We start from the raw sequence: 12,428 nt of genomic DNA on the forward strand, positions 1-12,428 counted from the left end.
TGTTGAAGAAAGCCATTTGCACAATGTAATAAGATGCATGATCATACTTTGTTTCATTTACTGAAAATCGTCAAAAATCCAGGTTTTCCTTTTGTCAAATGCGTTTTGATTGAATGATCGTAGTTCGCACTTATAATCCTATCGTGTCGATCTTCCATAAATCGTCTCTGTCTTATCAGTATCATGGAATTGAAACAACACATTCACACTTTATCAAATAACACATTCTGACTCTGAACTCTATTGACACAATCACACTGATGAAACACAGACATATCTGAACAACACACCCCGACAGCGAGACTTAATACTCGGCCACGTGAAAGAACAGAGACAAAGAAATTAACTCACCCGATCCAAGTGATAACCTCCACCGCTATCCCTTTACCTACCTTTCTAACTTCTTCACTAGAACTAGTCATTTTACCTATGCCACAAGCATGTTCTTTGCCTTCTGCATGAATGGCGACTAGCTGATCTTGGTTTAATCCGTCGGGTAGGAGACCACCGGGAGAGAGGAATCCAGGAGCCATCATGTTTGCTCCCTGAGTGTCAGCCATGTCTGAGTTTCCATGATGATGAATAATTAAGCAAAGATTTGGTCATAGAGGGGGGTCAACGTCTTATCGATTACGAGTATGTTGATGGTGTGATGGATGGGAGTGGGTGGGTAGATGTACGGAAGGGAAGAAGGGGACAGTCTTTCATAATCATGTATAGTTCCGAAATCAAGTATTGGAAGTGAGACAGAAAGAGGAAAGGGCAAGGGAGGAAACACAGAAATTATGAGATGGACTTACGGCAAGGAGAAATTTGATGGCACCTCTATCTATTTGAACGTGGGGTAATAAAGCTGGATCTGGTATTGATCAGCTACATCATGCTAATTTTCTAGTAGGTTTTGCTAGAAGAGGAGTAACTGTGGGTGGAAACAGTGTTGGAGCGAAGTGTCGGTATAGCCAGGATCGTCGGACCGTTGATACAGAAAAGATCGTCAAAGTGTTCAGCGGACAGATCAAAGCTTCCCATTGGTCGAACAACAGTGAAGTCGAGGGGATGGGATGGATCATGTGAGTTGCGCAAAAGAAGATATGAAAAACCTACATCTATGCAATAGTTTGAGAGTCGGGATGAAAGGTCCATCGAAATGTTGTACGAACAAAGGCGTGGAATTGACTGTAAAGATGGAAATACGATCGTGGCTGATGAAGTAAACACTTGGTCTCTTCTTTCTTCTCTCTTCGCACTCGCACGATAGATATCGGCATGTACCAAGTACAACATAAGTTTCGTATACTTGAGTTACCACTTTTAACATGGGTCTCCTGGATGTGTTGGAGGCAGGGGAAGAGGCGCGGGGACGGATCTCGTTGGATATCGGTGAAAAGGGATATAGATGAGGAGAGATATAGGTAGGAAGGGATATAGATCAGAAGAGATGTATGTAGGAAGGGATATAGATCAGAAGAGATACAGGTAGGAAGGGAAAAAGGTAAAGGAAGCAAGACCCGGAACATACCATTTTGTCAAACCTAAAGATTCTTTTTTGGGCCAAATCTCATCTAAAACAATCATATCACCAACATCTTCTTCTTTCTCATCATCATCTTCTTTCAATTTACCTTTTCCCTTTTTCTCTTCTTTTCCTTTCCCTTTCCCCTTATTCTTCCCTTTACCTTTCTTACCTATCTCTTCGTCGTCAGGTGTCGAGATGGATGATTTCCCTTTTCCCTCTTCCTCCGTCTCTTGGTCGTTAGGAGTCATCACGGGAGCGGTCGTACTTAAAGTGGAGGAGTCTCGCCATACTGGAGTGGAAAGGAATGGAAGTTGAACTAAAAGTTGCGAACGAATATTTCTTTGGACGGAAGATTTTAATGATGTGGAAGATGAGATATCTTCTTTTGGGTCAAATCTGTTTGGTTCAGCTAATTGCCGGCGGAAGATGATTGAGATGGTCGTAGAGGAAAAGACTCACTTTTTGAACATGATGATAGGGGTATTCGTATGTGTAAAGGAGGAAGAGGTTGGTCTATTTGGGGTGTGAATGTGGATGTGAGGCAGTTTCGGTCAACGCCGCCGTCAGTATGACCAGTGGTTAGACTTGGCATAAGCAAGGTCAAGTCGAGACGTCCCCGTAGGTAGGTGCTTGCATACCCCTGACCATCGAGAGAGCACGTCATATCTTCCACACGTTGCATGCTCGCTTCGGGGTCCACATCTGCTAAGTATAGCAACCACCAAACTGCCAAACTGCCAAACAGGGAGCGGTAGCAGAAAATACACTTTTTCCCTTGATATGCTTGGTGCTTCATTCTATTCCCATTCTTCCACCTGTCCAGCTATCCATCGGTGACCAGTGGTGAGCAGCATGCAGTATGCAGCATCGCAGTGAATCCCCCTCGCCTGCGTTTACCACCCCTTGTACTTGACCCGAAATTTGATGCCGAGGAAAGAGCCGGTCTAGGGATTACCCGTTTTTGGTGCCTTTGGTACCATTCTTGGATTTATGCCAAGAATGCCAAGACTCATCGACTGCGCTCACTCGACCACATCCACAAAGCCAAGAAATTCATCGACCCTCAACTTGTTCCTTCCTTCCCCCCCAGTGTCTCTCTTCTCTTTCTTCCCTTCAGCTCTTACATCTACCCCAACACTCTCCCTTTTGATACATCTCTCATACATACACCATCCATCCACTAAAGGATATCTGTAGCAGCACCCAATATTTCTACTCTCTTGCTGCCAGACAGACCTTATCTCCCATTTCACAAACACCCACGTCACCTCGACTACTATCAATTGTGAAAGCGAACAACATAGGATATAGTGAGATCGAAATCAACGAGGAAATAAACAAAATGGCACCTTCAAAATCACCTTCAAATCAAGAAAGACATCATCCTTATCCTCGTCCAAAAGATACTTCACGACAAGAACAAACCGAATCTAGATTACCAACATCAGGTATCAAAGTCCCACCTAGTCCACCTAGATCCAGGAGGGATGCAAGTGAGACGCCAAGTATAGGAATAGGATTAGGTGTAGCTTTTGGTGGTTCTGGTGGGGGTAAATGGTGGGATGATGAATTGGTAAGTTTTTCTATTTATTTTTGGATTTGACGATCGTAGCGGGCGCTTCGTATCCTTCTCTCTTGATCACCAGAATTTTCACTCTTCACAATTTTTCACTGTTCGTACTTTGTCTCTCATCTTGTCAACTTTGCAACGATGTTATTGTGGTCGAAATATGTTGAATTTGGAAGCTGGAAGATTGAATGAGGGAGGAAAAATAAATTACCACAAGGAGTAAGATTTCTTGCTGATCTCAGCCACCACCACCGGCTTCATTAACGAGTATATTGGAATCTTTTCGTCGTTCTGGTGAAGGTGATAGAGAATTGTTATTATCAATCTTAGGGGCTAAAAAGGCGGAAGAAGAGGTGAGTCATCATAATCGTTTACTCATATCTGTCATTCCAAATGACCTCAAGGACAATTTATCTTTATATTCGCTCACACGATGTGGGTATCGTAAGCTTAAGGCTGACCACCAGCGTCTGACAGCACTCATTCAAACTCGTTTATCAATACTTCAAGCTCGTCTTTCACTTCATTCAGCTACCGCAGCATTGTCTGCACCTCCTATACATGCACTCTCACCATCCACAGCATTCAGAGTTCCACATTCTCAAAATATACCACACGAGATCCGTGCGACTCCTCATATCTCCATTTCTCAACCTCTTCAAACGTCCCAACCTCCTCATACATCTCAGTCATCCAACGTGTCTCAACCATCACATTCCCCACAATCTCAACACACTCAATCTAATACATCCCAAATAACCACAACGTCTCAAGGAACAACAATCGTCAATCCTATCTCCCCTTCAGGCTCTACAACATCCTCTCCTCCTTCTCTTCATACAGACCCAGGTAACCTCTTCGCAGCAGCTTATCAAAATTCGGACAAATCAGATAAAATACATCTTCCACCTCCTACTGCCTTTCGAAAAGAAACAGGAGATAGAGAATGGGAGAAGGAGAAGGAAAGAGAAAGAGAAACTTTACCCCCGATTCGATTATCAAATAGAGAAATGGGTTGTTGTGATGATCGACCTAGACAAATGGGGAAGAACGGTTTGGAAATGTTACTCGATGCGGGATTAAGAAGAGGCGAGGTGTAATCATTCATATCATGTTTCTACACACGACGGATGTGGGTGTGTGAGTGTTTGAAGGTTTAGTTATGATTTGTAATGCATTATTCTTTTCGACGTCTCAAAGCATTTTACTTCAGCGCCATAAAGATGCAATAGTGTCTCGATTCAACTTCTTTTTCAATATAACAGTCCTCAGATGCATGGTTTCTGAGTCTTGTAATACACCCTTCCTATTTCATTGAACCATATAGATGAGTCTACACCATCATCCAGATCGAAGAGATTACGTTGATAAATCCTTTTCATCAATATAATAATAATATATGACCAACCTATTCCACCCCCTGAACACTTTGTAAAACCCTCAACAACCCACTTCTTCCTAAAGGTACCCAAATCCACCTTCCAACCCTACCTTCTGAATCTACCAAAGATTCCAAAACCACACCATGATCTTTGAATTCTCCTAAAAGTGTATTATAACGATCTTCTTCTCTAGCTATGAACCTTTCTCTTGCTAATCCTTGTAATAAATCATTATCGATGGCGTAAGTTGGTATTCCATTTTGTATGATTTGATTTTTATCATTTCTCTTCTTCCCTTCTTCTACCTCTTTTTCTTTATCGACATCTTCACCTTCTTTAGGATCAGCAACATTTGCATTTCCCTCAGAAACAACAACCTGCATGGTTGCATTACCACTTTCTTTAGAAATACCTTCTAATGAAGTAACCACCCCACCCATTCCACTTAATTGTTTCTCTACTAAAAGTTTGAATAACCTCACTGCCATGGGTGGAACACTTTTTAGGATTTGTAATACCGCTTCTTCTGATATACCCGTAGAAGTCGTCGTTAGTCTGGAAGTCGCCAAACGATGGTAAGATAGTTCAAGGGTGTAATCGTCATAAGTGGTGATATTGTGGTATAGAAAGTTGAAACCTTCTCGTTCGTGGGTTGGTTCAGAGTTGAAAGAGGTTGATGATGTAGTGGGTAGGTCGGTGATTGGTGGAATTAACGGGATGGTCGGTGTTTTGGTAGAAGAGGAATTAAAAAGAAATGAAGAGGTTTTGCGAGATGAAGTGGTGGAGGTTGAGGGATCTGCGGTATCCGATGGAAGGTTGTGAAATGAGGCTCCAGGTTGAGAAGATGAAGGATTAAGAGGGGAAAGTGAATGACCGAGATGGGAAGATGGTGATATATTATTTGTTTGTGAGAATAAAAGTGGAGTATGAATATGATCGAAAGAAGCTAAAAGATGTATTCTTGGGTTTGAAGTTAACACCGAAAGGATTGATAATGATTTTGATGTTCTTAATCCTGGAGAATCGATATTATGTATTAATAAATAAAGATCTCTTTTTGATCTTTTGGTTTCCTCTCTTATCGATTCTACTGCTGAAGAAGACTTTGAGAATTTCTTCATTCCATTCCTCGTTCCGGCTTCTCCATTTCTCATTCTCCCATCATGATCTGAATGTTTCTGGAGAGGAAGAAAATAAGAATATATCCTATTTGTCATTCTCTCCAGCGGTGTATTTCCACTTAAACCCAAATCCATATCCTGAGGAATCCCTAAAGAATCTTCCACAGCAACTAAAATATCTTTAATACCCATTTGTGGGAAATGTCCATTAACAACCACACAATGACCTTTTTTAATCAATTTGGTAGAAACGAATTTATTGAGTAAACGTCTTTTAGAACCGAAACCATAAAAAAGTAAATTAAATCCTTCTTCTAATTCCATTTCCCATTGTTCGAATCTACTCTCTAAATCTCCCATGAGACGTTGTACCACTTTTGAGGAAGATTGAGATCTGGAAGAAGAAAGTTGATCGTATTGCTTCTGATTGAGTGGTGGAGCTAATGTAGAATAAGAATTAAGAGAAGATCTTTTAGATTGTGATTGTGAAAGAAAATAATTATCGGCTTTTGACATTCTTATAAAACCTTCTTCTCTTCCTTTTACTTCTATATCATATTTAGATCGTTGGGTTGGGTCTGAATCATCTTCAGAGTTGGGTCGGATGCGTTTACGAGTTTTTGCAGAACTACCAGGGATAGAAGAATCACGAGGTTTACGAGGTGTAGAAAATGGTGTTTTCTTTTTTGAAGGTGTTGAACGTTTGGATGAAGGGGTGTTTCCTACTAAACCGACTTTTGACCGTTTGATAGGTGTCGAAAACGTTGACTCGTCGTCCGGATCTATCTCGTCGGATACATCTGAATCATCTGCTTGTTCTTCCGGTTCGGAGGAAGAAGAATGGGAGTGAGTTTCGTCATAGTTTGTGAGGAAAGAGACGAGGTGAGAAGGGGATAAGTCGGATGGGTCTTCTTCTTGTTCTTGGGACACAGAACTACGTTTAGGAAGCATTTTCGTACTTTGACCTCGAGTCTCAATGTCTTGAAAGTCGTGATGAGATCGAAGTAAGTCAGATATCCAAAGGAAATGTGCGAGATGAGAGTGAGGTTGAGAAAAAGAGACTTAGGATTTGATTTGACTTTTTGTTCGATCGCGTGGTGAAAAGTGGAGGCGCGTCCGTAACCTCTCACCTCACATTGACTCACCCATACATACATACTCTTACTCTTCTAATTACACTTTACACTTACTCCCTCAGATATCTTCTTGATCAATTTGTATCATCATGTCATCTTCTCCTGATAAACCTACTTCCGCGAAAAAATCATCAAGTCAAAAGAAATCAAAGAAAGAAGACACTTCTACGGGTAAAGTTGATATCCGTAATTTCGTAAGATCATTTCATCACCATGTTGACGTCGCTAACAAATCAGTTTTCAGCAGGACCTAATGCTGTGAGCTCAGCGTGTCCACTTCTAGACCTAGTAGAGCTGACGGAAAGGGACCTAGCAAGACTCCTAATACAATGGTAAGAGGTACTGGGAAAGCTCCTATCTCCATTGGTAGCTTGTATTTTGTGATCGCTGGGATCAAGCTGATCTGATAGATGATAGTGAAGAAGAAGAAGAACCTATAGAGGTGAAATCGTAAGTCTCCATATGGCCAATTGTGATAAAGCTGAGGTCTAAGGATAAAGTATGAGATCCCTCTCGGTGATGTTTTGAAATGGACTAAATGTTTAGGAAAGAGATCAAACCTAAGGTCACAACGTCGAAACATTTCTCTGCTCCGGCACCTTCATCTTCAGTATGTCCAAAACCACATCTCACTATCATTTGTATAAAGTACCTAAACCTAAAACTTGCTTCAAGATCAGAGACTTGTGTGTCGTGAATGAGGTGGATAGCTGATGAGGAAGAAGCCTGCCATCATGGATAACACCCCTGAACCTCGTTCACCTAGAAGGATCACACCTTCCACTTCGATCAAAAAGTCGAAACCTGTCAAACGCAAGGCTCCTGATGAAGAGGTGGACGAATTCAAGCCTAAGAAGCGTCAGTCAATGGCCAATAGAGGCCCCGAGAAAAGATATGTTGAATCGTCGTCCGAGGATGAGGCTCCTCGAGGAAAGAAAAAGGCTCCATCGGTCGGCTGCATTGTACCAGAACCAGAAGAAGTGCTGATCTGATCTAGCCCATGGAGATCGAAGATGATAGTGACGAAGATGACATGGACGATTTTATCGACGATGACGAGGAAGATGATCGAGGAAAGAAATCCAAGGTCAAGTCTAAGCCTCCAGCGAAGACCAAAAAAGTGGTCATGACGAAGAAAGAGACAAAACTTACACCTGTGAAGAAGGCTGCTGCAAAAGTCGCGGCTAAGAAAGAAGAAGACGAAGTCCAAGAACCAGAAGAGAAGCCAAAACCTAAATACAAGTACGCCCAGATCACATTTGAAGCAAGTTGAAGCTGACATGATAGTTGGGCAGCTGCCAAAGCTAGAGCTGAAGCTGGTCCAAAAGCTCCAGGATCGAAAGAAATCCCAGAGGGAGTTCCGGATTGTCTGGCCGGTCTGACATTCGTCTTTACCGGAGAATTAACGAGTCTCGGACGGGATGAAGCTATAGAGCTTGCTAAACGGTATTCCGGGTCAGTGCAGTATACAAAAGGAAATGGTTGTGAGCTGACGTGGAAGGAGAGTGACAGGTGCGCCATCATCGAAAACTTCCTATGTGATCGTAGGTGAGAACGCGGGAAAGTCAAAGATGGATGCGATACAGAAGAAGAACATTCCTACTCTAACCGAGGACGAATTTTTGGATTTGATACGTACTCGCCATGGAGCAGAATTAGATGAAAAACAACTCAAGGCGCAAGAGAAAGAACAGAAGAAGATTGAAGAGGCTGCTATGGCCATGGCGGCGAAAGAGAGAGAAGAAGAGAAGCTGAGGAAACGTAAAGAAGCGGCGTTGAGTGGGGCGGGTGTAGCTGTCAAGTAAGTTTTTTCTTCACTCGTCACTCCCCTTCAGACTCAATTAAGTTCAATTCGTCTCACTAATCTTGCTCGTTAGGAACATCTCATCTACGGAGTCGTTTTCCCGCATGCGTCACAAGCTTACCTGCACAGAAAGGCAATCCCGATTTCTTCTCAACTCTGGACCACAAAGTACGCACCTCAGACCGCTAAAGACCTTTGTGGTAACAAAGCACCCATCGGGCGTTTACTCGACTGGCTCAAAGATTGGTGAGTCATATCCATCTGAGTTATTCCACGCCGTCACTGATAGGTACAGGGACAAGAATTTTAAATCTGGTTTCAAGAAACCCGGGAAAGAAGGACTGGGTATATTTCGTGCTGTACTAATCTCCGGTCCTCCTGGAATAGGCAAGACTACCTCGGCCCATCTCATGGCCAAGGAAGCTGGATATAATCCCATTGAGCTCAACGCTAGTGACGCTAGAAGTAAGAAACTCATCGAACACCATACGAACATCGACAATGCTTCTCTTGATGGGTTCTTTCAAGGTGCAGGGGCGAAGACGACGGTGGTGGATATGAAGGTGGATTCGAAGACTTGTTTGATCATGGATGAAGTGGATGGTATGTCCGCTGGTGATAGGGGTGGAGTGGGAGCTCTGAATGCTTTGATCAAGAAGACTCGGGTGAGTTCTGTGTAGCCCTTCCCCTCTCCTTCACACACCTGTACTCTACGCTGCATGTCGAATTAGACGCACTATGGTGCCGGCAGGCCCCCGAGTTCGTCGTGTTGAAAGAGTGAGGGCTGACAATAGATCCCCATGATTCTCATCTGCAACGACAAGTCATTACAGAAGATGAAGCCGTTGATAAATACGACATATGGTATGCCTTTCAAGCGGTGAGGTCCATCGTTCTATAATTGATTAAGGGCTGAAATGAAAAGACCAGGTCCGAATGAAGTACGATCTCGTATCATGTCCATCTTATACAAGTGGGTCATTCTTAGTACCTATCGCCCAAGGGTGGGCCGTCGGTTACTCAGTCACTCCTAAGACGGGAGGTGATTACGGAGGATATAATTTGATGGAGGAACATAAGGGCTCAAGCTGATGAAAATAGAGAGAAATTGAAGATACCTACGAATGTAGTGGATCAACTTGTCCAAGGAGCCAACTCGGACATTCGTCAAGTCCTCAACATGCTTTCTACTTTCAAACTGGGCAAATCGGAAATGAGCTTTGATGAAGGAAAAGCTTTGTGAGTTGAGACTTGTCTTCTCTATAATCCTCTCATCTTCTTTCTTGCGAAGTGCTCTTTTTTGGCTTCGAGGTGGCCAAAGGCTTTGTGGATACTACTAACGACCTCAGATTGAAAGTCAACGAGAAGAACACAATCATGACGCCTTTTACAATCATTGATAAACTTACTGGACCATATGCGTTCTCTCACACCAATAGGGAGACTTTGAATGAGAAGGCTGAATTGTACTTCCATGATTTCTCCTTTGTCCCACTTTTCATGCAGGTGGGTTTCCCCCTTCTCATCAGATTCCCATCCCTCTGCTTTTCAGTCGTAGCCGTCACCTCTACCTCTGGTCACCTCACAGCTTCGCGTCATTCGAAGCACGTCCTGTAACATATGTTGATTACTCATCTCCGCAACTGAGTAGTTAGTTGCCTGTCATTGCGTCGGGTCTGTTTCAGGAGAGTTCAGGAAGCCATCATTGATGAATAGGAACATTACCTCAAAACTCTTCCCGCCAGAGCGTCCAAAGAAGACGGACCACTCAAAGACCTCAAACATCTGGACCTGGTGTCAAAAGCTGCAGATTCAATTTCTGATGGAGATTTGATAGATCGTATGATTCATGGTTCCGAGCAACATTGGTCTTTATTACCGATTCACGCTTTCGCAAGTACTGTCACGCCTGCTTCTTTGATTTATGGAAGTATCAACAAGCCGGGTTATGGAGGTGGTTTTGGGCCTGCCTTCCCACAGTATGTTCATTTGTCCATTCATTTCTTCTACCTTTTCTCATTACATTGACATCCTCCCCTCTGTGTTGTTCCTTTCCCGTCATGTTTCCATCCCCCTTTCTTCATGTACTTCCTCGACACGTTCCCATCCCCTCTCCTGCCGTATTCTCCATCCGATAACTCGTCAAGTCATCCTCTCTAACACTTTTGCTTAGCCCATTATGATGTACTAAAGTCGACCAATGACTCACCATCAGATGGCTCGGTCAAAATTCCAAACAAGGAAAACTCTCTCGTCAACTCACTGACATTCAAATCCGTATGCGTCTACGCGTCTCCGGATCAAGACAAGAAATCCGAGAACAGTACATGCCTCTTTTGGCCGGTCACATCGTTTCTCCTCTCATGGATCGGGGCAGTGACGCGTTAGACGAGGTTATCGAATATATGGACGAATATTATTTGAGTAAAGAAGATTGGGATGCTTTTGTGGAGTTAGGGGTGGATAGTATGAGAGAAGAGTATGTTTTGAAGAAGATACCTTCAGCTGTCAAGAGTGCTTTTACGAGACAGTGAGTCATTGGGTTTCATTCGATCATTTGATCTCCACCCATACTATTTTATCTCGTCCTGACTTGCCTATTCCCAATCTGCTTTCGACACACGTTCAAATCACCTGGCCATCATTTCAAATGACAAATCCTGATATGCTAGCTTACAATGAATACTGTAGTTTTGTGTCCGTGGAGACTTCGAGCTAACGCAATAGGTATAATAAAACAGATCACCCTATAGCGTTTCATAAAGGGGACTTGTTTGCAGCTTCCAAGAAGAAGATTGCGGATATCGGTCCTGCTCCAGATAATGAGGATGTCTTTGAGGTGAGTGTTGTGGTCTACTCTTCTCTATCCTCATCGGTCCAACCAATCTCACCTTCCGCCGCCGTTACGAATGTGTCGAATCGAAATCAGTCTTACTATCTGTGGCCTCAGAATTGAGTATTGTGTGGAAATGTGACTGGGGAACGATGCTGACTGAGATAGGAAGATGAACCTGTCCCCGATGAAGAAGAAGAAAAGGGCGATGAGGAAGAGGACATTGACGTGACTAAAGATCGACTCATCAAAGCTGTCAAACCTAAGGTGGTAAAGGGTAAAGGGAAGAAATGATCAATCCCCCGTCCTGCCGACTTCCGAACAGGTTGATTCCGTTGCTGCTCTAGCTGAGTATCTCGATCTCTGAAGATCTGGAGTTGTAAAGATTTTCATATTTTGGAAATCTGAGAGTTTGGATCTGAAGATATCGAGATATGAAGATCTGGGAAATGGAGCTTTTGGAGATCTGGAAATCTGGAAATCTGAGAATTCTGGGAAATGTGTGAGAAAACGTCTTGACATTCTTGGATAGTAGTGATGACATACTTGAGTATATTTCCGGAGAAAAAGACCCATGAGGTTGAAAAGATGTATGTGTGATCGTCTTGATCTCCCCGTGCCGAGTGTTCGGGGCGTTGGATTATGCATGGGTATGTTGATGTCCTGAGGTTCTTGTCTCAGGGCGAGAAGTTGATGCGCTGCCGCAGGGCGCGATGTGGGGGAATGCGGCATACTCTCTTTGAGTATCAATGTTGATTCGTGATTGTTGAAATCGAGAATGAATACCGCAGTGAGAGTTTACATCTTCTCTGTGCGGGTTGTCCAAGATGCGCGAATAATCTCCAGCAAGGAATCACATCTCACCATACTCGTATGCTCTTTAGCATCTCCACACAAGTATCTCTACTCGTATGGAGAAAGAACAATTGATTTGTGGGAATGACATGTGTCCAACTACGGTATACTTCTTCCATCCCTGATCCCTGAGAGAAAAACAGTCGCGTCATGACTCTCTCTCCCCGCCCACAACCCAAGTAAACCGCCAAGGGAAAAAATCAAGCTACGG

General features: G+C 43.2%; 4 protein-coding genes across 4 annotated transcripts; 2 read left to right on the top strand and 2 right to left on the bottom strand.

Annotated features, from left to right (window-relative positions):
- Positions 1-21: 21 nt before the first annotated feature.
- TREMEDRAFT_44990 (uncharacterized protein) lies at positions 22-1,986 on the bottom strand (the record flags this gene model as incomplete). Its single annotated transcript, XM_007006026.1, has 6 exons — positions 22-167; positions 352-545; positions 801-859; positions 1,105-1,202; positions 1,520-1,912; positions 1,976-1,986. 6 exons carry the CDS (start codon positions 1,984-1,986, stop codon positions 131-133), a joined length of 792 nt encoding a protein of 263 aa, XP_007006088.1. The 3' UTR covers positions 22-130.
- Positions 1,987-2,671: 685 nt separating this feature from the next.
- TREMEDRAFT_74383 (uncharacterized protein) lies at positions 2,672-4,186 on the top strand (the record flags this gene model as incomplete). Its single annotated transcript, XM_007006224.1, has 3 exons — positions 2,672-3,089; positions 3,329-3,439; positions 3,554-4,186. Exons 1-3 carry the CDS (start codon positions 2,859-2,861, stop codon positions 4,184-4,186), a joined length of 975 nt encoding a protein of 324 aa, XP_007006286.1. The 5' UTR covers positions 2,672-2,858.
- Positions 4,187-4,340: 154 nt separating this feature from the next.
- TREMEDRAFT_72084 (uncharacterized protein) lies at positions 4,341-6,622 on the bottom strand. The gene is made up of 2 exons (XM_007006225.1): positions 5,343-6,622; positions 4,341-5,105 (listed from the first exon to the last, which is right to left on the bottom strand). The coding sequence occupies exons 1-2, from the start codon at positions 6,538-6,540 to the stop codon at positions 4,495-4,497; spliced, it is 1,809 nt and encodes a 602-aa protein (XP_007006287.1). The 5' UTR covers positions 6,541-6,622; the 3' UTR covers positions 4,341-4,494.
- A 1,391-nt stretch (positions 6,623-8,013) lies between these two features.
- On the top strand, positions 8,014-11,485 carry TREMEDRAFT_32699 (uncharacterized protein; the record flags this gene model as incomplete). Its single annotated transcript, XM_007005919.1, has 11 exons — positions 8,014-8,180; positions 8,227-8,499; positions 8,659-8,775; positions 8,825-9,194; positions 9,324-9,409; positions 9,455-9,502; positions 9,631-9,768; positions 9,879-10,035; positions 10,246-10,508; positions 10,745-11,059; positions 11,257-11,485. Coding segments are annotated over 11 exons (2,163 nt in total), but the record flags the coding sequence as incomplete, so codon positions are not given.
- Between the last annotated feature and the right edge of the window lie 943 nt (positions 11,486-12,428).

The sequence above is a fragment of the Tremella mesenterica genome, assembly GCF_000271645.1.
Source record: "Tremella mesenterica DSM 1558 unplaced genomic scaffold TREMEscaffold_9, whole genome shotgun sequence".
Taxonomy (NCBI): Eukaryota; Fungi; Basidiomycota; class Tremellomycetes; order Tremellales; family Tremellaceae; genus Tremella; species Tremella mesenterica.

Bases quoted from the DNA above. Each gene is read 5' to 3' on its own strand.
- TREMEDRAFT_72084 (XM_007006225.1), bottom strand. From the start codon at position 6,540: ATGCTTCCTAAACGTAGTTCTGTGTCCCAAGAACAAGAAGAAGACCCA. The intron at 5,106-5,342 runs GTCATTCACTTT...ACGAACGAGAAG, and splicing joins ATCACCATCTTCCCATCTCG to GTTTCAACTTTCTATACCAC.